This window comes from Trematomus bernacchii, unplaced genomic scaffold, assembly GCF_902827165.1.
Source record: "Trematomus bernacchii unplaced genomic scaffold, fTreBer1.1, whole genome shotgun sequence".
Classification (NCBI taxonomy): Eukaryota; Metazoa; Chordata; class Actinopteri; order Perciformes; family Nototheniidae; genus Trematomus; species Trematomus bernacchii.
The window spans coordinates 811,895-838,268 of NW_022988007.1; the positions used below are offsets into that span (position 1 = coordinate 811,895).

The 26,374-nt window shown below is 40.8% G+C and overlaps 1 protein-coding gene across 2 annotated transcripts in view; it reads right to left on the reverse strand.

The window, feature by feature from the left end:
* uvrag (UV radiation resistance associated gene) overlaps positions 1-26,374 on the reverse strand; it is a 105,632-nt gene that overhangs the window by 66,971 nt on the left and 12,287 nt on the right. For both annotated transcript variants that reach the window (XM_034117322.1, XM_034117323.1), the window contains 5 exons: positions 21,434-21,539; positions 18,027-18,153; positions 7,505-7,589; positions 2,982-3,069; positions 1,950-2,010 (listed from right to left, as the gene is read on the reverse strand). In XM_034117322.1, the coding sequence (XP_033973213.1) occupies positions 1,950-2,010; positions 2,982-3,069; positions 7,505-7,589; positions 18,027-18,153; positions 21,434-21,539 (467 nt within the window). The remainder of the gene's footprint in view (positions 1-1,949; positions 2,011-2,981; positions 3,070-7,504; positions 7,590-18,026; positions 18,154-21,433; positions 21,540-26,374) is intronic.

Consider the following 26,374-nt stretch of genomic DNA (forward strand, 5'->3'; position numbering starts at 1 on the left):
TACCTAGATGGCATGACAGCTCTTCTCTAAACTTCACAAACCACAAGCCACCTGACCAGGAGGGGGGAAGGTAGTTACATGTTTTAGGGAGTTCTGTGTTATCTTCTGCCACAGCACATGCTCGGTCGTTTACTCACTGCTAGGTTTCCACCTCTGCAACACTGGGAGGCAGAAGCAGACACAGGCCTCCACCTTATGGGAACAAGTGATAGCTGCGAACACAAATGGGCTGGCTGTGACCACTGTGCTCTAAAAGAAGCTAACAGGTGGAGTGTGACAGCGGGGAGCGGGGAGATTGGGAGTATTTGTGAGTTATGGCTTCAGAGACGTGCTCGGCCACACCAGCTGTGAAGTTGGAGAGCTGGAGAATGTGGAGTGGACAGTGGCGAGTGTGTTCTCAGTGTAGGACAAGTGCTGCGGGCCAGAGCAAATCATTCATAACCCCCCCCCTCCTCCAATTCATCTGAGCTATAGAGGGGTCATGAAGTCATCAAGTTCCGTCGCTGTCACAGCAATCCCCATTCATCACCACACAGAGGGCGACCCTAACCCTGACCTACCACACCCACATGATAATAAGGGCTTTCTGGCAGAATCTGCCTACTGACAAAAATGTGTTGTTGAGAGTTTTGATGCCTTATATTGTGTATTTGATATTAAACCATGCCGTTATAGAGAGGTGCAGTGATTGCGTATTTCCAGAAGTTAGCATCGCAAAGGTCTCCCTTGAAAAAGAGATCTATGATCTCAATGGGACCAATCTGGTTAAATAAAGGTTTGAAATGAAATGAAATGAAAGGCTCTCTCAACGAAAAAGCAATGGGAGTTTGGAATACTGCAAAAGATCTGTTGCAAACACAAGTGTGAATAATTACATGTTTTGTTCAGCAGGATAATCTCCACATATAAACACCTGTTTGTTTGAGTTTTCAAGCATAAATGCAATCAACAGAAGTAAAAAGCTAACATTAGGCTATAAACGTACTAGTTTATAGTTCCTTATACTAGTCTCAGTTAGCCACTTGTCAACCAACCTTTGTGTTATGACACAAAAAAGCCTCAGACATTCACCAGTAGGTTATTTACTGCAAATCTCATGTCTTAGAACAAAACGTGAAAAACTCTTCAGCTTGTGTTAGCCAGAAATCTTATTTTAGGCATATAACCAAAACATATTCAAAAGACTGTTGACTTTGAGACGAGGAAACCACATGTTGTAAAATGCTAACTCATTTCTGGGTTTTAGGACTCATTCTTGCACCACTCTATTGTAGCTGTGTCACATTGGTGGGCTGGAACCAGTCTTGTGACAAAACTTTTTAAGATTGTGGTGGACAGAAAAGTTCCTCCATATACAGCCAACAACAGATCAGAAAGGCTAAGTGTTTAGAGAAACAGAAGAATGCAAACCAAGTCCAACATGCCTGGCTCCAAACACTTTTGTTAAATATTAAAAAGTCAAGAGAGGAGAAAGAAGAAGAAAAATACATACAAAGATAGTTGATGAGAACACACCTAGGAAGGTGTTTGCGTACGTGCCGTTTCGAGGGAGTGTGATACTCACACAGTATCTGAGGCAACAGGTGTTGTGTGTGTCTACATTTTATTATATAGAACTAGACAGAGTTAATAAGAATGTCAACTTTTCCCAGCTAGTAAAACTATTGATGACACAATTATATCATTATGTCTTTTGTGCATTTAAATACATACCGGTAATTATAAAATTATGTCATTTATGCACGTTAAAGACTGTTATACCCCCTGCCAAATTGCCATGTACAGTAGCCAAAGGTATGATATCATAGATACTGTATGTATGAGATCATCGGTCTTCAAATTGGTTTCTATTCACCAAACATTTACATAACCACAAGCGTTTGTTTTGCATGCTTCACCACACCCTCCTGTAACCCAGACACTCACAAGCGGGCACGTAATACAATTACCTTGAAAGTCTTCAGAGTTCGGCAGCTTCACTTCGCAGATGACATAATCTGACTGATTGGCCTGTGGATGTAAATAGGAGGTTTCATATTAAAGACAATGATCAGACACAGAAAGCAGACAGGATGAAACCTGGAACACCAGCTTTGGCAGAGGCACTGATTTTAAATGATTCCATCATTGTGTGTCGTGTCATGCAAAATAATAGCCTTAATATTGCATTTAGCCCATCATTATATTTGATTGGCTTTAATCAAAATGTACACAAGTCTATCTGACAGTTAGAGATTCTATCTGTTCAAGTCAATACATGTGTCAGTGTAACGGAGGGCTCCTACGCTAACTTTAGTCCTTCTAAATTGATCATGTTGTTGACAGTGCTAGAGTCTGGCTGCAAATGTCGCTCCACTAAAAAAAAGAAAAGAAGAAGGTTCCATAGCTTTAGCACAAACTAAAACAAAAGTTGAGACAACTAGAAAGGAGTTCCACTAATCTGGAAGAATCTCATTTATTTTGGCTGGATAATCTTAACAAACAAAAGAATGCTCTGGTACTGCCAGAGCATTCTATTGTTCATCATTAATCGAAGAGAATAAGAGCAATGCCAGGTTCATGTTTAGCAGAGCGCTCTATATAGCCTTCTTTCCACATATCGTTCAGCAGTCATGACTTCATGAGCTTTTCTCGATGATCAAATTATAGCTACTATAATACATACTTTTCCTGTGTAATTTTTGACATTTGGTTCATTGATTTCATACATAGTTTGAGAAAAAAATAGAAAATATATACTAAAAAGGACTGTCATATTTATCAGAGAGGCCCGTGAAACAGAAAGGTGATGCCTCCGGATTATCTCCTAAAACACTGCAGTAGAAATAACACTCACAGCATTCCTTTGAACTGTTGTGAACGCAACACAGTATCTGCACCCTTTCTACCTGATCAAAGCCGTGGTGCTGGGACCAGATCATTCTTGCAGTTGCCCTGTCAACAGTGTGTTGTGCAACAGTGTACCACCAGTTTCAACTCACCACATCAATGGGGTAGATGTAGGAGAGCTCAGAGAGGAGCTGCCGACAGCGGAAGGTGAGCTGGGCGTTGGACTTGAGGAACTGCTCTCTGGGGAGACAATACGACACAGTGAGTAACCGGCAGCAGGAGGAGACACGCGCTGTAGCTACGAGAGGAGGACATTCAGAGGGGGGACTAAAGGAAGAGCAGAGATGAGAAGGTAGGTGACGCAGTTTTGTTGAAAGTGATAGGAGGAAGTGGAAATGAAACTGCTGATGGCTGCTTCACAGGGTCCCACTATGAACTTAATAGATTTATGATGAACAGATCAAAGACAACCTCTTCACTTGAATCCTTATTTTCTATAAGACACATAACACATAACGGGTCCCAAGGTGGGCAGATCTGGGGACGCAACGCTCTGGGGGGCCAAACAGCTCCGTGTCTACGCCCAATACGATCATTTTCTGATAACGATGAAGCAATAGCCCCGCCTCTCCCCACCTCTCCTGCTCAGAGATCAGCTGCTGGGCTGTCAGAAGAGGAGGAGGAAAAGAGAGGCTCCATTTATTATGCTTATATTATTATATATAGTCGTTATCAATTTGTTTTAAAGCTCAATAAATAACAAAGAAGACCTCTGACCGGCACTTTTCAAATTTTGTCCGGAAGATTTTAACTTTAACGGACATTTTGACCGGCGAAAAATAAATTCTAACGGAAACTCTGCCGCAGGGTCCCATCGTCCCTTGGAAGAGGCGGAGAGGTGGGTGTTTTTCATCTGCTGTTGGACTACCGGAGAGATCTACAGCAGGAGCAAACGCTTGCCTCGGGGAGGGAGAAAAAGAGCCACCGTGGAGAATAAACAGAAGGGCAACCATGGCAACCATGGCAACCATGGAAGTCTTCCTCGCTGCTTTTGGTGTATTTTGTGGCAGAAGTACAACGCCACTTACAGGCCCGGCATATGTACTACAGCGTCTCCAGCGCTTTCGAGCGGCCTCGTGTGAACGGACACGTTTCTGGTGCCTTTTGCGTGTGGACGGAAGACTTTTTTGATATCGAATTCGGTTTGTTTGCGTTACCGTTCTCGTGTGGCTCCAGTCTAATGGCGCATTTCCACTACACGGCCTCGCTCGGTATGGCTAGGCCTCGTTAGGACTGGCTCACTTTATGGCGCATTTCCATTACAGTTTTGGAACTAGTATCTATAGTAACGCAGTGTAGGCGGAGCCGTGACGTCATCTTCAATGAGAACCCCAGAAAAACAACACAGCCGTTAGCTGTTAGCACTCAGAGCTCACAGCTCCTCATATCTGTTCAGAAACTAGACAAAAGTTAAACAAGTACAAACCACAGACTGCCTGTGTCATGGCGAATACAGTCGCTGGTTTATTTATGTCTGTATAGGCCGTTGTTGTGAGTGTGGACGGTCGGAGCATATACAACGTTAGCTTAGCCAATCTCCATTTAGAAAACACGCATTTTAAAAGGTTTTTCGCCTGCCGTCTGTCTGCAGACTTGTCAAAGCATTAATTCATGGTTTTTACTAACCGGTATCAGTATGTTGTTACTTCGGCATCATTTTGAAACGTGTATTACAATTAAATCACGGTCAAATATGTTCATCTTGTTGTAGTTGTAGCCCCCTTGCCAGCGATTCTTTCTCTAGTTTAGCATACTCAGCCCGACTCAGCCTGGTTGTTCCTGGCCCTAGAACCACGATTTTATGGGGCCAGAAAAACTGTGAATTAGGACCCGCTAGCCGGTACTAGGCCAAGTGGAAACGCAACCAAAAACGGGCCCTGCACGGCTCGGCAGGCTTAAAGCGAGCTCCGCGCTGTAGTGGAAAGGCGCCATAAGTGTCTTGCCCAAGGACACTTTGACAGGCTCAGGATTGAACCACTGACCCTCTGATTGGTCGACGCCCATTAACCCCAGGAGCAGGAGCCACCCAGATGTACTGTAGTCCTTATAGGTCTTTGTATTGATGAAAGCGTAGTTACTTATTGGAGAGCCAATTTAGTGCAACTTTACTGTAAAATACCAATTTACTAGTAATTTTATATCCATACTAGAACAGTCATTATTAGTCGTTCAGGTCAACTTGTAAAGTATCGTGCAGTGAGTACTGAGCTCTGTGTGTACTTGAAATGAAGTGGTTTGCACGCTGTGTTGTTTGACCACAACAGAACCCAAAGGTGTATTTACATGAAAATCATTAAGATATACTATAATTACCAAATAATTTCAGACCTGTGTGGAGATAATAATAAATTGGCCTACCCTTGTTTCAAATATAAAAAAATAACCTCAGAGCCAGGGTTTTCTAGAAAGGAAATGACTAGCCGAGACCCTATGTGCTGAATAGGGTTGTTGCTTGTTAACTGTTTTGTTCAAATAATCTAGTATTTGCGTTTTTGAAACTGTTTCCCAATTAAAACATATTTTACATCTCTGCAGCTAAAATAGTTACTTCCAGAAGACAGATGGGCTGCTTTGGATGAATAGTGCGTGGGTGTCCTCTACAATACTTATACCACTACTTATGGGTAATAGCCCATCATTTCATGGAGACAAAAAGGGATTTTTGGGGGTAAATGGTTATTGAATGTGATGCCCCCTGCCATCCATTCTCCTCGCCTTACACGCAAATATCCTTTTAGGCTTTGACTGTGGTTAGTAGGCTCTTATCATTTCCATTTCCTAGGGAAATCTCTGTAAAAGCAAAGACAGATGGGTGTGTAATGAATGTTTGATTTGACTTAACTCATCTATCCAGATCTGAAATGCCTCATCTTAATGTGTCCCAAGGTGAAAACACCGTTACTAAAATAGGCAAATTAACAGTACATAAAGGAGGAGTTCAACATTTTGGTATACCTTCTGGCAGAGAGTCAGGTGACAAGTTCCATACCACCCTCGTTTGGGTGCTTATAAAATATAAAAGTATTTCCCAAAATGTATACTTATACTTTCTACAGTAAAAGTACTCATTCTGCAGCAGAAACGTTTTTGGAACACTGATGCATGAATGTATACGTAGCACTGCTTTACCTGAAAATGTAAGAGTTAGTTTTGTCTGGTGGCTCCAATCTAGGGGTCAGACCAATCAATGGCTTACAAGATAAATCTGGGGGTTGGGTTATGAGGTCATTAATGGGGCTGGGAAGAAGAAAAACAGAGTTTTGCTCCACGAAATAGAATTATTTTTTTTTTGACTCCAAAAAACACCTGAGAAGTTTAGAGGGGAGATCTTTGGAAGAGCCAACAACTAATTGAGATCTGAAACATGACAATGGTCGACGCAGTAGACATTGCGTTACTGAAAGGGTTTACAAGTGACTATGGCTGTGAGTGGGGTCATCTAACAATTAGAAAGTTGGGGGTTCGATCCCAGCCACTGCAATTAACATGCCGATGTGTCCTTGGGTAAGACACTTAACCCCAAATTGCTCCCGATGGCATAGCCAATGGTGTGCCAATGTGTGTGAATGTCTCCAAGAGCAGGTGAGCCAGCCTATACCTGTGTGAATGTGTTTGAATGGGAGAATGATGACTTGTATATGTAAAAGCTCTTTGAGGGGGTTGAATTACAATTTACCATTACAGAGCCAAGATAGGTTGGTAACTACTGGTTTAACCCTTAACAAGGCTGTATTTCATAAGCTTATTATAGGTTAATTTCTTCATATACATCCGCAAAAGTCCTTAATAAATGTTACGAAATAGAACTATAAAGTAGTATTATTCTATACTTAAGTCCAGTGTCAAATTTCATTGTAAAAAAGAACAGTACTTTAGTTAATTTACTTCAAGTTTTACACTTTAAGCATGCTATGGGATCTAGAGATTCAAAGTAGAGTCCTTTCTTGTTTCCAAAAAGTACACTCAACAACTACAGCTTCAACAATTAAAGATGTTTAACTAACTGATGCCTTTTAGCCCCAATTGTGTGAGATAAGCTGTTCAACTGCAGCCGTGAGATATTAAACAGGAATGTGGATAGGCTGAGAATGCTGTGCATGCTCAGCATAACTTTTTCCTCACTGAAAGTAAAAAAAACCTAACACTGATATTTCCAAGGAATGGATGCAAGGCAGATGTACAAATGTCGGTGTTAATTTCCTGTTTGCTAGGTATCTTGGCCCCTGCTCGCCTTCGTGGGGCTCTGCTTTAGCCTTTGTGACTGCCAGGTACTTCTCAGACAAACAAAGCTGTATCCAGGGTCGAAAACCTCCGAACACGTCTACCCGCAGGCCAAGGCAAACACAGGCCAATAGGCTTTTAAGCACAAAGTGCAAACTCTCTGTTGAGAACACATAAATAGGCAGCGCCAGCCGCAAAAACATGGTGTTGTTTTGAAAGAGGACGGTGGGAGGCAGGGAGCAGGGTAAGGCCCCATCACAATTCAATATGACTGCGCAACACTTTGGGTCTCATCATCTACTGGGCTCTGGTTAATGTCTGGAGATGATTGCATTTAGAAAGTGTGTTTTCTTTGCAGACATAAAGCAATAGCTAATAACAGGTTCACACATACCTCTTGGCAGTGCATTCCTTCTGCAGCTTGGTTAAAGATTCTCTCTCCTCCTTCAGACTTTCGTGTTGAGCGGAGAATGCTTCCTCTGATAGAGACAGGGGGGGGGGGGAAAGGGTAAATTATGAGGTGTGTGTTCTTTTCTGTTCTTCTGCATCTGAACAGCCAGGTGGGCTTTTGTTTGGTTGACTGCCATCCACTGTTAAACTCATGCAAGATCAAACAGCTCTTTTGATCAGGCCAAAACCTATTTCCTTTTCACACCACATAAAACCAAACAACATATGTATGCAAATTATAGGATTTGTCAGACTCGGTAAATATAGAGCTGGGCAAATAAATAAAATCCGACAGATAAGAAACGGTGATGATACAGCTTGGGGAAGTTGTGTAACTGCAGTATTGGCAAGCTCACAATACCTCAGTGTAGCAGAAAACCAGAGAGAAGCAAAGTATAATTTAGGGTCGTCAGAATATTTCTCTAATCTGTCTTCATACAGCAACACAGGATGGAACGCATACAGTAAGCAACACACCAAAAGGTTATGTATTAACAGTTTAGATAAACAAGAGGTATGGCACATTAACATCCTTATTTATTTTTTGAAAAAACGAATAAATAGGTGTGTCCAAAACACAACATGATTTCAATCTTAGCAGCTTTAATTTGTTCTGTTTTGCAGCAGTTATTACACACAGTCCCCATTGTAAGTAAAGAATATAATTCCTACATATTCTTCTTTGCTTTTTTGTCCACAAGCTCATTTAGTTTAGCCTTTCTGTGTTGAAAGCTGTAAAAGGCTAAATCACATGGACAGTGATCATTATTAAAAACCTGTGGATTCCTGAATAAGAACTCAACCACTCAAATCACTGTGAGACTGACCATGAGGTGCCACAGCTAAAGGGCTGTGGCTGGGGAATATAATAATAATAATACATTTTATTTGGGGGGGCGCCTTTCATAGCACCCAAGGACACCTTACAGGGCATAGGGGCAATATAGGGAACAATTAAAACAGTGGATTTAGTAAAATATCAGCCGGGGTAAGACAAGACAAACAACAGTAAATGGACTACAAAAGGACACAAAAGGACACAGGGTACAGTTTATAAAGAAAATGCCAGTTTGAACAGGTGGGTTTTGAGTTGGGTTTTGAATGTTGTTATGGAATCAGACTGTCGGATATGTAGTGGCAGGGAGTTCCAAAGTCTGGGAGCTGAGCAGCTGAAAGCTCGAGCACCCATGGTTTTGAGGCGAGAGCTTGGGACGGTGAGAAGTCCTACGGACGAAGAGCGGAGGGTGCGGGAGGGGGTGTACTCCTGAAGGAGGTCGGTGATGTAGATGGGGGCAAGGTTATGGAGAGCTTTATAACTCAGTGAGTAGAAGATTTTTGTAGTCAATACGGTAGCGTACAGGAAGCCAGTGGAGTTGAGTGAGAATGGGGGTGATGTGGATGAGTTGGTGCGGGTGATGATCCGGGCAGCAGAGTTCTGGATTATTTGCAGTCTATTAATGAGTTTGATGGGAAGGCCAGTCAGAAGTGCATTGCAGTAATCGATCCGGGATGTGACGAATGAGTGGACCAGGATTTCAGTGCTGGGTTGGGACAGAGATGAGCGGAGTCTGGAGATGTTCCGAAGATGGAAGAAGGCAGTGCGGGTGATGTTTTTAATGTGTGGTGCGAATGAGAGGGAGCCGTCCAGAATGACACCGAGGCTTTTCGCTTGGGCAGAGAATGGTATGGGGAAGCCGTCGATGATGATGTTTGGTGCTGGGGTGTTTTGTGACTTGGTGAGGGTGGATTTGGAGCCGATGAGCAGGGCCTCAGTTTTGCTACCGTTAAGCTTCAGGAAATTCCTGCTCATCCAGCTCCTGATGTCCTCAAGGCAGGTGGTGAGGGAGGTGGGGGGCAGGGCAGGGCAGTGGTGGGTTTGGAGGAAATGTAGACCTGTGTGTCGTCAGCGTAGCAGTGAAAATTAACCTCATGGTGACGGAGGATTGTGCCCAGGGGGAGGAGATATATGATGAATAGGAGTGGACCCAGTACTGACCCCTGGGGGACACCCAGTGAAATAGCACTTTCTTGTGACTTGTACAAACTGTATAATAATATGGTGGCGTAGAAAGAATAGTGCCTTCATGCAAAGCTATCAAAGCCAAAAAACACATATTCTTTAATATCAGACTGTAAATACAAACATTGGTTATCAGGATTTGCCCGAAATGGCTGGTCAATGAACAGGAAGTGCTTGGCCCTAGTTGTTAAGTTACTGCTCTTCCACAGAAAGGTGAACACAGAGGCTGCTTGGTTTAGTGATAGGGATACTTCTCGGGGGTCTCAGTTAACATGCACTAAGGACTGCATAGTATTCAGGCTTAACTGAGAGGGCTGAATGATCCACCAGGAAGAGCAGGAGGAAGTTGGTGAGGAAAGAAACATATTAAAATCTGTTTACAGGGCTAGGGAGGACTAAGGAATTTTCGAAAGAAACTGTTGCATACAGTATTTGTGGCTCCATAGGGAGCTGCACAAAGTCTGATTTATTACCTCAAGTGATGTCAGCATCGGTTGGAGCTGAATGCTTCAACCAAGTCAGAAATGAAAACTAAAATAACTGCTCAAGGTTAAATTCTTCCGCCATCGCAGTTTACATCCATGTCAACACTTCATCAATTCAACCTATTGTAAATTTGACTGAATTTATATTGAATTAACCCATGGGGCTGCTTGTCCCAAATTCCCTAATTCATGTTCACCAAAATAAAATGTACAGATGTACACACAAAAAACTTGAAGAAATAATGCCTCCCACCTTGGCTGTCACCAGGATGGGAGGAATACAAATAGAGGGATGTGGAGTTAAAAAAAGTTCACTTAACAAACATGTAGCCTCCTCTGGGCTTAAGGCTAGTGGCTTGAGTCTTAGCAAGAATAACCCAAAATGATTGGCAAAACTTTCTAAAAATGGGTAGGATTGTGGGTACATTTGACAAAAAGAAGAATAAATAGAGTAAATAAGATGGTCCTGCTTTATCGGCCTTGACACTTTTACGCTGCTATGGACAATCTGGCAATAATCCACATTCTATGGACAATCTTGCACTAATATTTTGCACATTCTATGGACAATAATGCACATTCTCAAATATTGAAGTGACTTTTATTTTGTATATATTGATTGTTGTGTTTTTATTTAGGTCTTAATGTGTGCACATGTACAAATGTGTCTTTGATTCTGTATATATATATATATATATATATATATATATATATATATATATATATATATATATATATATATATACACATATTTGCACACATATTTTTATATACATTTGCTTTTATATTCGGGATTGTGGGAATTTCTCTGTCTGTACATACAAACTGGAAGATTGACAATAAAGTTGACTTTGACTTGACTTTGATATTTTCTTAATAACTGTCCAATTGTGAGTCCAATAATGTTATAGAAGTGCAATGTTTAATTATGTTGGAAGCAAAAAAAAACAGGAATGAAAGGTAAGATTTTGTGTGAAACCACAAACAGTGGTCTACCATATCCAAACCCCTGCACTCATTGCTTGACGCTTGTGTGTAACCAGCAATTTAGAAGTATGCATAGGAGGTTCAAAGCTCTCTTAGGAATCGATGAGGAACCAGACAGAACATTGCTTAATGATTCTTTTACATATGAAATAATTGCTGTTTCCAGTGTACTTCTTAATAACTTAACCTGATGTTTACCTGCATTCTTATACTGAAAGGCAAGAAAGTATTTCAAAATGTCCTAACATTGTCCAAACACTTGATAGTATGACAGCATTTGGCAGAAAAGTGAGTTTTGAGCATTTAAGATGATCAAATCACATGTAATCAGATAGATCAGCTGCTTTTTATCACATACTTTCACTTGCATGCTGCCTGAACTGACACTATACGGGTGTTAAAGAGATATCTTGATGGAGACGACGGGAGGAAGAAAATAAAAAGGTAGTCCATCAGATTAGAGACAGGGATCAGAAAGGCCATCCAAAACCCAGACTGCGTAGGCCTGTATTGCTCTCTTGCTTTCATGTAATGCCCAGCTCTGTTCTATCTGTTCTATCCATCTTCTCATCCTTTCATCCCGCTAACCTGTTCCAGTTGTTATCAGGGTATGGACAGACAAAGCGTGGCATAAACCACGTCAGCCAACATGCAACATTTGACACCCTATGTGTATATCAACCATGAGCACTGGGTTGTGGCCTGGCTTTATTAAGCTATACGGCTCCTTACTGGTGAATCTAATGATGAGAGAGAAATGGGGGGAGAGAGGGAAAAGTCCCCCAACAGTCTAAGCCTATAGCAGCAGAACTAGATACAGTAAATAGTACCAGCTACTGTACTTCTATCATTTTATATGGTCACTTATAATAAACAAAAATATATAAGACAACTTAGATTGTTTTTCACAATGGTTTACTTATCTGTTATTTATTTTTACTTATTGTGTTTTTTATTATTAGACTTCTGCTGTTGTAATAACATAAATGTCCCCGTTGTGGATCAGAATCACAATGTTGGTGGCTCAGGCTTGACTTGAACCAGCCCTCACTATAAGCTTTATCAAAAAGGAAATTCTTAAGCTACCGGGAGATTTAGAAAGAAATCAAACTGCAAAATGGACCACCAGTGTTATGGTTTCAGAGTTTGTCCAGAATGACCTGAACTGTTCCTGCTTGGACTTGGAGATATTCCTAAGAACATGTTCCACTGATCCTGACTACAGGTCCTGTTGTGGATAATGCAAACAGTGCAAAGGCTGGAGAGATGACGGCTTGCTTGTCAAAATATTTACCCTCTGTGGTCCTTTTAATCAGTAGCAAGACACAACTGATCACTGAAGCTATTGAGAAACAGACATCGTTGTAAATTGCACGGCAAAATGTTCATGAGAAAATGCCATATAAAATGTCTTTCAAAAGGCTCAAGTTATCTGTCTCACATTCAAAACTAACAAACGGTTTATTACAAAGCATGGTGGTGTTCAGTTTGACTTTGCAAGATGTGTATCGAGTGATCTGCAACACATTCAGCATTCAATGCAGCTGAGTACAATTATACAAATGGGAATGAACACCATCAACTCAAAACAGAACAACACAGTATCATTAGCCATTAAATGAGCTAAAGAGAACTGTAAAACGGTTTTAAAAGAATCAACTAGACAAGCGTCTGGGGAGAAGTGCATAATGGAAGTTCAAGGCTATGTTCATACTTTGGGAAGGAAGGTTTTGCTGTGACAAAGAGACAGATTTGGATGATGGGGGGGGTTCATAAAAAGCAAGAAAAATGTAGAAAGACATGCTAGTGCGTCATTATGCAGAGTGATGGACTGTAGTGGCTGTCAACTCTTATTCTCAGAGAAAGGGCAGCCAGCTGAGGGACATACATGTGTGAAGCTGCTGCTAAAGGAGCCCTAATGATGATAGCTTCAATACGAGACCTTCTCTCTAAGGTGACAAATACCTCCTCACACCATACCTTCACAAATCTGTGTTCCTTACACTTAAGAAACCCAACCACTGACATTTATTAGTCAGGAGCTCTGGCTCTGTTCAGAGCGTGAGAATAACTACCGTTACCAAGCACAATAAACACTGTTCTCGGGCCTGATTTATGTCATCTGCTTCAGGTGGAAGGAGGGAAATTAGACTGGAGGAAATTGTGACAAGAGTGTGACCCCACCAAAACCAAACTCATTCAATCTGGAGGAGGAGAGAAATACTTGTATTGTAAATTTGCAGTCGTAAAGAAGGAAAAGAAATGCGGTCATCCTCCTATGTCCTCTGTTATGGATTATGAAAAAGGCATGCAGTGGACTTAGCGTGTGTGCGTTTGCAAGAGAAGTGAAAAACAACAGCTTTTCTTTTCTTTGAGTCTACACCCCTGCTATGATTTCACTGCCTTTACAGTAAATCAGAGTGCATAGAACAGCTAGTCGTTAACCTGTCATCAGGATGATATCCACTCCTGATGCTTTTCAGAGCTATGCTAACAATGTCCAGGATGGCAAAAAAAAAAAGAGCACAACAAATGAACACAGACACACAGCTTTTGCCTCATCTTTATATGCTGGCTCACATGTGTACGCACACACCTGCAGAACCACGACTGTGTGTTTGGGTTTTCTGGGCCACGTCTTTTGAGAAGGGACAGTTTCCTGGGAAGGACAGGTTGATAAGAGTGACTTGCTAATGAGCCTGAGGATTGTGTAAGAGATGGGAGGACCACACATTCAGATACACATGAGGTCCTAGAGAACGTGAACAAGAATGAAGATTAACACTCCATGCAGTATTCCCTCTGGGGAAATATTGCATAGCAAAGAACTTACGGCAACTATTAAACCGTCCATAAAACTTGAAAAGAAACCTGTATCTAATAAGCACTGGAATGTGTGAAAGTTCAACGGATGAAACACTCACTTCTATCAACATTAGCTTAGCCAGCAGCTTGTGTGACGAGTAATCTATATTATTGAATGTTTTGACAGACAAGCCGATAGAGTCCCAAGAGGAAAGTTACAAAATGAAATTTAAGACACAACCGATGAAATGATATGTGTCCAACTGAAAGATGAGATCAGATGAAACAAACACGCTGCGGTGCCAATATAAATATAATCAGACAAAAAAAATCGAGCTGCTGTACGAGATACTATAAACGCCTGTCTCCCAGAGTATCCCGTCTGTAATGAATGCAGGCCTTTTTCCGATAGTGAAACAAATGAGTGTGTGCAGGCTGATTGGAAGAGTTAAACAACACACTGGAAGTACAGCCGAGCTCAGCAGCATATGGCTTTTAGCTTTTGAGTTATGAGTCTGGGAAAAAACAACAAGAATTTCAGCGAGCGCTATTCAGCTACAGCATTTCAATTTATCCTAAATACCTTTTCCCTCTTTAACAGCTGAAGGAATTTGTTCTTCTGTTTCTTAATAAGCACTTGTCCCGTCTGGAAATAAGCCATCAATGAGCGGCGGAGACAGAGAGCAGCGGGTTCTTTTGGCTGTAGACTAAGTGGTGACAGGTAAAGAGGCGGAGGATTAACGGACATTTTCTTTTTTAGAATCACAGCACAAAGGAAACTTCTCCCTGAACCCTTTTAGTGCTCACTTTTTGTGTTAGTATGTGTGTGTGTATTTCTGGATTCATGTGCAGACTTCATGCTAATCATTACCAATCCCCACCTTAGGTTGCCGGCTCAGTGGGATTGCATTTCAATCTTCACAGGAACAGGCTCAATCTCCACCATATAAGGAACAAAAACTAACAATAAACAACTTGGTAAAAATAGTTTCCTTTGTTATTCTCATTTGATAGCAACAAGCTCAAGTAGAGAGACTAACTGCACAGTTTAGGGGTCTGATATTAACCCTAAGGTTTTATGAACAACATGTGAAACACATAATTAAATATCAAAGAGAGCTAGCTGAAGTCGAGAAAAGATCAAACTGAACGTTTCTGTACTGCAGCCAACACAGAATACAATGAAATTAAGATAAACAAGTCGGAGGGACATGCTAATCCATTTCTTTATATTTTAAAGTACTTATTAAGACACCTTTTGTGTGTGTGTGTGTGTGTGTGTGTGTGTGTGTGTGTGTGTGTGTGTGTGTGTGTGTGTGTGTGTGTGTGTGTGTGTGTGTGTGTGTGTGTGTGTGTGTGTGTGTGTGTGTGTGTGTATGCTTGTACAGTATTATGTATGCATGTATATGGACAGCTCAGAATAAAAAGAGACCACTCAAATGTTTTCTTAAATCTCAATCTCTACATGTATGGCAGCCATTCAATTCCAGTATCTGTAGAATTCCAACACAGAGAAATGTTGTCAGTAGTTTGTAGAATAAAATAAAAAAAATGTGCATTTTACTCAAACAAATACCTTTAAATAGTCAAACCAGAGAACTGATAATGCTGCAGTGGTCTCTAATGTTTTTCGATATATATATATATATATATATATATATATATATATATGTGTGTGTGTGTGTGTGTGTTAGGGCTGTGCAATTAATCGTATTTTAATCGCAATTACGATTTTGGCCTGCCACAATTACGAAAACAACATAATCGAAAAAAACGATTATTTAGCTTTGCTAGGTTGTGACTGCACTGCAACATATTTGATCTCATTTATTTTAGTCTAATTTATTTGTATTTATCATATTTACATATGTTTAGTAGCTTGTTGAAGTGCGCTCCAAAATATTTGTTGATCTTGTTTATTGGTATTTATTATTTTGATATTATTTATTTAAATGTAAATATAAATGTATCATTTATTTTATTTATTTTTGTATTGGTTTTTCAGTTGAATTATACGCTCAGGGTAATCAACAGTTAAAAAGATACTGTTCAAATTATTATTTGTATTTGTTTTAAAGTTCAATAAATGGATGTTTTCAAAGTCAATGAATAATCGTATTTAATAATCGTGATATCAATTATTGACCAAAATAATCGTGATTATGATTATTGCCATAATCGCACAGCCCTACTGTGTGTGTGTGTGTGTGTGTGTGTGTGTGTGTGTGTGTGTGTGTGTGTGGTCTTTTTATGAATTACTGGATCATTTGACCTTTGTTAACCCATGCTTCACTAGTCCAGACTTTTCTTGATTCCCTGTGTACAGTAAGAGGCAGCAGTAAAACCCTCCCCAGCTTTCAGATATCAGTCAGGAGCTGCAGACTTCACGGGGTTAACTCGATGACACCCTGGCACACACACTGTTGCTTTAGTGGTCTGGCACAGACTGAAAACCACAGGAATGGCTCTATATACTGTACCTCGTGGGTACATATGCATGCATGTTGAGTGACTCCCATCCTCTGAGCGGCAGCGTGACAGAGGTTTCCTGTATGTGACAACACTCTCTACTGTGCTGCACAATGAACAGGTAAACAGCACACACACTCTCTACCTGCTGCTGTCACACACCACTGAAACCCCGACTCATCTGTTCAAAACCCAAGTCTCCTGTGCAATCAAATCACAAGCCGAAGGATACAAACTGCAAATCTAATAAATGTTATTTTCTAGAGTTTGTTTTATAGACTAATATGTGAAGTCAAAATACGCCTGCTTTAAAAAAGACTTGTTTTATAACTGTCGACACAATATGGAAGATAGTCATTTTTGTTATTCTTTCAGATTATTATTTTATGTGGGTTGGGTGCTTCATTTAATTCTAGAGATGCAACTTAGCATATATCAACATGAATAATAGAAATTATTTGTTGCATCTAAATATTTCTATGAGCTACATTTACTGAAAAGGATTTACTATTTGATTGAATACAATTACAAATATTCTGGTTAGGCCTTTGCTTTCTGTCAAGACAAAAATAATGATCAAACTGTCATAACATTGTCATTTATGTTTTCTTTGTTTCATATTCCATTAGTAGCTGCAACACAGCCCTGTAGTTCATAATACAACTTAATACATGTTTATCACCATTTATTGATGTACAAGTACAAAAGCTTTTAATGTGTGTAGCACTATTAATGAGTTAGAGGGGGATGAATCATCTCATGTGATATTTATGCAACTCTAAATGCCTGTCACTGGTATTGCCACCAGTATGCTCCTGTTACGCTAAAGCAGTCATTTTGAGCTAATCTAGTGTACTGAATATAAACATCAATATGCAGCCTTGTGTGTATTCAGTTATCACATGTTTGGCAAAGTTGCTTGTGGCTAAAGAGTATGCCAAAATGGTGTAGTACTTAAGATCGGAATAGAAGGGCACTGTTCAGCAAAATGAAATGCCCAGAACTGAAACAGCTGATAATTATATCTGAGACTGTATTTATCTGTTAAACAATTATGTTGTTATTAAAACATGAATAAAGCAATAGCAGGATTGAGTCCTAAAGCAGGAAATGAGTTAGCAGTTTAGCACTTTCAGGTTCTTTTGTCTTAAAGTTGAATTTTATGAATGGATTTTTGGTTTTATTTCTGAACCCAGGTCAGTGGTTACTACAAGCTTACGAGACTTTTCCAAAAACTGCAAGGCATAATAAAAGCCAGTTAATAGCCTAATGGGGATTGTCTGAAGCGTTAGCTTGGTTGTTTACAAGTGGCTAAATGAGACTACTAAATGTCATCACTACACATAAAAGTCTGGCTTTAGCTTAGCGGGTGACCATGACGTAGTTTATTTATAGATATTTTGTTAGTTATTTATTTCTGGTGTTTGCATTTATCCTTGAACAATGATAAAGTGGTGTTAATATGTGGAGAAATGTTTGTTTCCCACAGATATTATTTACTGTAATATTCCAGAAATACAATGGAATTTCTTTTTGGACTTTTTGTTGAGGGAGCCCTTGTGAAGCTAGCTTCCGGTTTGACCCACAAAAAGACATCATCACTGCACCACTCTATATCCAAGCCATAACCCTTCCCATCCTGCATTTCACAGGGAAACATTGCATCAGTCTGAGTGTGGTGTGAGCCCCCACAGCGTTACCTTTCTTCTGAAGCTGTGCACTCTCTTTCTGCCGAAGGTCCATCTCCCTGCCAAGCGCCTTCCTCTGCCGCTGCAGCTCGCTCCGCAGCACAGCGATACGCAGCTGCATGCACTCTCGCTCTTTCTTCTTCTCAGAGCAACACAAGACAACAACACGGAGACAAAACAGAGAAAGAGGATTAAGGAACTTGTTTAGTATGTGGGCACAGCAGTAATCTGTGTTTATAACCATTTGAAATACCTTTAAATTCCTACTAGCTCCATCAAATTCATTTGTGTTTCCAAGTCACATTGATTTATTGCAGATCTACTGAGTTCAATAATCTAGACTCCACTGTCAGCAGTCAATGAGAAGATGGACAGGGACTCAGATATTGGCTTAAAGGTGGAGGACAGCACGCTTGTTTATCAATAACTTTACTTCTGTAACATAGTGCCCAATCAAAAGCCGAAAGTTTGATTCAACTTGATGTCAATTCATCAATTTAAGTGTTTTTTTAAGAAGAAAAAATGATTCTGATTACAGTTGCATATTAGATGTAAATATTATCTTAGATATATATTAGATTAGACTGTTATATCATTTCATAAAATACTTTCTGTTTTCTTTATGACCGACAACTAAATATATATGATTTGTAACAAAACCAACATTTGAGCACTTAATTAAATAATAATCAGCATTTTGAAATTAGAAGATTAGTGCATTCTCACTATTATATGAGATTTGATGAAAAGACCAAACCATTTAAGGATTATCCAACAGTGGAAATAATAACTGCAGCCCCATTTACTGTATATATTATGATATACGAAAGTCAGACTAAATACTAAATAAGAGAAATGGTTAAAATATAAATAAATCCATTTAATCAAGCATTCTCCAACCTGCAGATGTGTTCAACATTATGTTTAATGTTGTTAAAGCAGGAAAACTGGCGAAGCATTCTGAAGTCAGAATGAACAGTCATGAGTCATTCTCACAGAATGTGTGATCCAGAACTGATTGTTGCTACTCAACTGCCAACACACAGAGAACCAGGACGCGCCATGTACACACCCCGGAGTGAGAGACCACAATAAAGCCCATCCACTCCAGATGAGTGTCCGTCTTTGACTCTTTGTACCCACAACTCTCCTCTGGCGTCTCTCCCACCATATGCTCCCTGACAGCATCAGTGTGAGGTCATTGAGAAAAACTGCTTTATATGAACAGGATTTCATTTATTTAGTTACAAAAAGAGCTGGCAGCTCATCCCTTAAAAGAGAAGCCTCAGATGTATTATAATAAGGGTGAATAGGAAGGGTATATTTGAAAATGATTATGGAACTAGGTTATTGGGCTTTTTTTTTTATCATGTTAGATTTGTTAGAAAAGGTTTTCAACTTAACTTACTGAATTGATTTGAACAGTGGGCTTATTAACACATGAATGTTACAATATAAGACAAGCACACGTTTCATATGTAGGCCATATTCCATTATACTTTTAGAATTTTCCTCGGGCCACAGTGGCGTTATTTGGCTGCCACTTATTTAGGGGACTTTGTTGTGATGAAAAATAAATAGACATTTTGGCCGAAAACATAATGGATGATAAAGAGTTGGGAGGAAAAGAGCTAGTACACACACACACACACACACACACACACACACACACACACACACACACACACACACACACACACACACACACACACACACACACACACACACACACACACACACACACACACACACACACACACACACACACACACACACACACACACACACACACACACACACACACACACACACCCACACACACACACACACACACACACACACACACACACACACACACACACACACACACACACACACACACACACACACCACACACACACACACACACACACACACCACACACACACACCACACACACACACACCACACACACACACACACACACACACACACACACACACACACACACCCACACCACACACACACACACACCACACACACACACACACACACACACACAGCGAGATCTGGATCAGACGGAACACAGATAAGCTTCTTCATGAAGACTTCTGAGGGCTTTGCAGTGAAGACAGAGCGGCGTATCAGTCGCCAGGAGAGAGAAGACTGATAGAGCCTCCATCTCTAATGTGTCGCTCTCCATGCTCGCATGTTAACCGCCAATGGCTTTTGCACGAACCAGGAGCCTCCTACACTTTCACTCAGCGACATAGTTGTGTGTGTGTGTGAGACTGTGACCGACCACCAGGGCCCGTCTGACTCCTCCTGAACATCAAACAGCAGTGGGTCAGCTGAGTAAATAAGCAGCAGGCGTGGGGGGAGCATGAAATAACCCACAGATTAATGGCAGAGCGTGGGTGAGAGGGTGAAAGGGCCATGTGCTGGGGCTGGTGGCCTACACTCTGTCCCCCCCTTTGATCCACGCTCACTATGACGCGCACAGAAGGATAGTTCTGAGCTCTCCAAAGGCAGAGAGGGAAACCCTTAGAAGAGCCACACAATGCTCCACTCACTCTCGCCCGGGTTTCTTGAACGGAAAAGGTGGAGGACGAGGATTATGTGATTTATTAGCTGATGTGAGCTCTGAAAAGGGTTTTGAGGAATGTTTCAATGAGGGGGAAATATCAGAGACAAGTTTTTGAAAGGGATCCTTTGTGGCAAAAGAATGGAGCCTCAATGTTTTTGCGGGGAGGCTTGAAAAGGCTTTAGTGGAGCTGTTTTAATAGGTAGGGTGAAGGTCTGGGTGAGGAACAAAAAAAAGGAGCCATATCAAAAGCCGATGAGAGCATGATGGAAGGCAACAGCTGTAACAGATGTCTAAGGCAGTCTACAGGGGAACTAAACCTGTAAATGTGGTATCTGTGCAAAAGCACATATGCAGCACACACTCTGCTGTAGATTTAAACACTGTGTGGACACAAAAAGATCCCAGCTGTGCTTTCCTCTGAAGGCAAGTCTACCTGGAGGACAAAAGCACCCAAGTGTCACTGCCTAGGGGCTTTTATAACAGCAGAAGAGATGGGATGCTTTTGAAGTGAATGTTTACAATAAACACTACGTCAAACCTGGGATCAGTGCTCCGTTTGCACAGCTGTGCGGCTGCCAATTCCAACAATGTTAAATATGCTTTCTTGCTTTTGTAGTGGATCCGTTCGAGGATATGACAGGAGATGGAAACATAAACAGTGGATTTTGGTCAAAGCGTGATCATTAAGGCAGGAGGGATAATGGTCTCTCCACCTTCTGTCGAGCAGTCAAAACAGAAGGACACAATAGCTGCCCAAAGCTGGAATGAGTAAATAAGCGGCCTAAACACTGCTGCTGATTTAAAAGGTAAGTTGCTGATGAGTTGGAATGTAGCTGGGGATGGTTGGGCTCACCCGCTCTGTGCATGTTGCCGTCGTCCTCAGCTTTTCCTCGATCTCCTTCCCAATCCTCTGCACTGTCACTTGGGTCTGTTTGATGGCTCTCTGTGCTGTGTGAAGCCTGCAGGAACAGAGGGAGAAAAAGTCACCATGCAGATCATTGTTTGGAACCACACACTGGACCACACCAACAACCGCATGTTGAAACTGTGTTTTTGAGAGGCCGCTGAATTGACAGGATGCGTCAGTGTTATGACTAAAGCAGCAATTACACTGACTGTTTGGAAAGATTCTTCCCAATTATGATTGTCCCCATGTGTAGGAGTCTTTGTGCAGCGCATTTGTTTTGTCTTGTTTACTTGGGTTGATCTTCTTCCTGAACTGTAAAAATGAATGACGAGCTATGACATTAAACAAAGGAGAAAAATAAAACCAAGACAAGTAATATTAGTCCACAGTTTGTTTGACCAGACCCTAAAACAACAAAGTTCACAACAACATTTGAAACACTATTTTGTTCTAATCATCTAACCACTATATGACATCAAACGTTGCCCAATAGACCTGAACCCATCAGTCCCAGGAAAGGAAAACAACCTTCAAAAAGGACTAATAATTTATTGAAACCACAGAGACAGAGGCCATATTCCAAATCCCCTGATACTGTCTCCACTGAAATATGGAACAGCAACATCAGGACACAAATGACAAGCAAACCTATTATTTAGACCATTAATCAGGGTGGGAATTCACTTCCAAATGACTTTTCCTCAAGTCCAAAGCCTCCTCAACAGAACCCATGGGACTCCAACAACACTACAGACAACAATCCCACATGACGGTAATGAGTTACAGAGGACAGACAAAAGGAGGGACTGGCCATAAGCTCTCAAACTGTCAGCATGCTGTTAGATCTTCCACTTCTTGCTAAATGTCTCAATGTGCCATGAAAGTAGAATTGCAAAGTAATGCACTTTTCTGTCTTGATGAATTTCTCAACTATTGGAATTATTCGATAAAGACGTGATTAGCTCTTGTTAGCATGTTTCTCTTTTTGTGAATAGATTTTAACTCATTATTTGAAGGCATCCTCACAAGATGACACTTACATACAGATACAAATCTAGGTAAATACAAAAAGAGAATTAAGGACAAGGGGTCCAGTCCATCCCACCCCTTTTGCCATGCCATGAAATGATAGATTTGTGCACATTTTGACATACCATTCCCACATTTTTAAACGTAACATTTCATTGTTTGCACTTAATTGGCAATGAATCCTCTTATAAGCGTCTTTCCATATATCAAGGTGTACTTATATCTACATTCACATTTGACAGGAATGATACAACCAGATCAGCAGCTCTTCGATAGCCTCTAGTGTTTCTCTCTCAGCATTGTTTACAGATGCAATTGCAAGTTCTGAAAATAATCTGTAAGCCATGTTCATGTTCATCTCTCTGAATATATTTTTGCACATTTCTGCACAGCCCACACCTTTCAAATATAATACACTGTAGTTTGTCATATATTCATTGTCCTAAGTTTTTTAGCTTTTTAGGTTCTTTTGTATATTTAAATAGAAATTTGGAGTAAATACTTTTCTTTTTTTTATCGTTATATTTTTGCCCCACTCTGTTTATGTTTGCAGCAACATACACTAAAGCAAATTCCTTGTATGTGTGAACGTACCTGGCAATACACTTGACTCTGACTCTAACAGGTTCGGAAATGAAGATACTGCACCCATTTATTAGGAGGTTTGCATCATGTTTGAATGATTTGTTGTTAGCACTTACAAAGTGGGTCATGAAGGTGAAGTGAACAGGATTTTCCTTTGGTATGCACTTGCTTTGAGTCTTCAAGAAATTCAGAGGGTTTAACAGGCTTCCAGCTTGGTGGGGTCATTTTACAAATCCTACAGGGTTTTTGTTTTGAAACCTGTAGAGTCACCTGGTGGATATTATTGCTTCTTACAGGCAACCAGCCTGACCATAGAAATACATCTATAACGATGTAAATGCAGCTTTGGGGAGGGGCCTTACAGGAAATGCATTGCCTATTTTCTGCCAACAAAAAAGATCAGTGTCAGGTGACAGTGATGGCAGTTGGAGATAGTCCTTTGGAACATCAGGGCCGATCTGTTTTGACAGCTTCATCTGTTTAGGTGATTGCGATAGGAGAATCTGATGGTGTTTTCCCTCGGGTGAGAATAGTTATGTCCTCCCTCCTTTTCACGCATGTCTGCCTCCTTATCATTCCCTTGGTCTTGGCCTAACACCTGCCCAGGAGTCAGGGGGGTCCCACTGCACAGCCACATTGGAGCAGCAGTTTCATCGCTGGGAAACTGTCCGGAAAACTCTTTGTCAAAAGCCGTGACAACTTTCCTTTTCTAAGGCATTCAAGGTCACTCTGCCACAGGAAGTTATGACTGAGCCTGTGCACTCAACCCATAATGCCGATAACCATCAGAAAAACAATCACGTGGTCTCCTTTAACCATGGCACTGGAAGCTGCAGGGGTGTCAGAGGAAAGATTCTTTGATAAAGAGAAGGCATCTTGGACATTTTTAATAGGGGCTTTTAGGTGTAGTTTAACCACAAAGCTAAGTAAATATAACGATTTACAATAAAGTCAATAAAAATAGATTTTTTTCTTTCACAGTCCTTGGCAGCCGCTCTGAGCAAGGTCTTCTGTTTTCTGTTCATTTACCTTTACTGATTATCTTGAAATAAATATTTACCACGGTTTACACATTGTGTTGTGGTCCAGCATCTGCTATTTTGAAATCAAGGCTGCGAATGAATCAGCAAATGCAGATGTGTCATCTGGCTCACGCAGATAAGCCAGAGAAAAACCTGGGATGTGAAGAGGACACATCACTTTATATTTGGTAGCTGCTACATTGTACTGCCATGTGGTAAATGCTTATATGCTGCTCATGCTCTTTCTGCATATCATGTATTTATTTTGCTATGTATATAAATGTCATGTTCTTAAATGTTGTATGTGAGGGACTACGGATGGAAACTAGCTCAAAGCTAAAATCCGGCATGTTTACGTTTTTAAAGCATTATTTGTTTTAAATGTTCATCAATGTGCACTGTCCCTCTTCAAATAAACGATGAAATGAAATGAAAAAGGACACCAGGGAAGACTGCTGAAAACATCAGGGAGGCGTTATGTAGCACAGAATATTTGAGTGGTTTAAATGTTCTAGTGCTAATTCACAACACTAAAGGTAGTTACATCAAACCTTCCCATCTTCTTTTGTATCACTGCAGAGCTTTTTGTTCCAAATAAATGGAATCCAAAATCCCGCCATGCAATAATACACATATCTTCTGAAAAAGTTGCTTTAAATATCAGCTGAATGAATCAATTGGTTCAAACTCAACGGCTGATGGCTCTTAACAAGGCAGCATTATGAAATGTATTACCAGTCTTCCAGCTAACCTGTCAAACAAACCAGGGTCACAGGAAACAAGAACAAAGACTAAAGAGTGTACTGAATTCATTTCCAGCAACCATTTCTGAAACACCACGGGGTGAATAGGAGAGCCAACTTAGCACTTCAAAACAAGCCCATACATTGTTTTGACAACAAATGAAGCGTAATGTCCCACCATCACACCTCTGCTGGGGACAAAAAAAAGACAGCACCTCAATAGGAAAATCACAACAAACAAAACTGTCTAAATTCAGTCTGTATGCCAAAGAATACAAAACACATTTAACCCCTTGTTATTCACCTCACATCACTATTCTCTCCATTGTCACGGAATGGAAGATAAGATTGCTGGAGGTTCTTCAGCGAGTGCATTATGCACTTCCATTCCTCCAGGCTTTTTGTGGGGTTCTGCTGAGTTGCTATAAGCTATGTTTACATGAAAACTACAATAGAGTTTCAAAGAAGCTGAAGAGATCTTCAGGGAAGATATTGTTGGTCATAAAGGGGTCACACACTCTGGAGATAATTATAGAAGTTTGGATTTCTAGTCATGAGTGTAAGCTCTTTTGCCCTTTGACTTACACTAAAGATCTCAAACTGTTAGTCATGGTTACTGAAGCTGCCTTGTGGAGTAAGCCAGATATTACCCAATAGATAGATGTATATCATTTCAAGCCTAGTGCGTTTACTTTTTGAAGCCAGAAAACACTAATAGGATAAAGCTTAGCATTTTTTAGTTTGAATATAAAAAGGTGGGTGTAATGAACACTACATACACAAGCTATGACAACAAAAAAGAGCACTGCAAGGCAAGCACTAAAAAGCACAAGCAATAGGCACTAGAAAGTGAGAGAAAAAGAAGAGACGTGTGCAGTTAGTGAGAATGGAAGGCGGAAAAGCTGGGGGGGGAAAAGCATGAGCCTCAATAGAAGATCATCTCAGATAGAATAATATGTGTAAAAAACATTTGGGAGGTGGACAGTTGAGCAAATAATAGAAGGGGTGTTGCAGGCCTACAGCCTAAACTGAAAAAACAACCTTAAACCTCCTTAAATTAAGTAAATGGGGAAGGCTTTGATTCTGCCTAAATCCCCTCCAGAGGTGTGAAATGAAAACACAAAGCCTCCACATCCATTTCTTCACAGTGATTTAGAGCTCAGACGGTGCGTTTGTTTCTGTAGTCTGGTTGCTGCTGGTGGAGTCCCCAGGGTCAGCAGAGACTCACACATACAGCTGCCTGGTTACACAGGACCACACCAGCATCGCATGGCTGAGAGGCTCAGCATCAGTAGGTCTGAGGACTGCCTGCAGGGAGGCATTATCAACCCAGTAGCCTCTGTGGCACGATAGACCCCCCACAGAGCTCCATCAGCACGGTGCCCTGCTCCTGTTGACACGTACGTACAGTACTTTCATACTTCACATTGGAGCATACAAAAGGAAATCAGGAAACACAGGCAACATATGGCTCTGATCAAGGGTGGAAAAGAAAGTTTCCCCTTTAG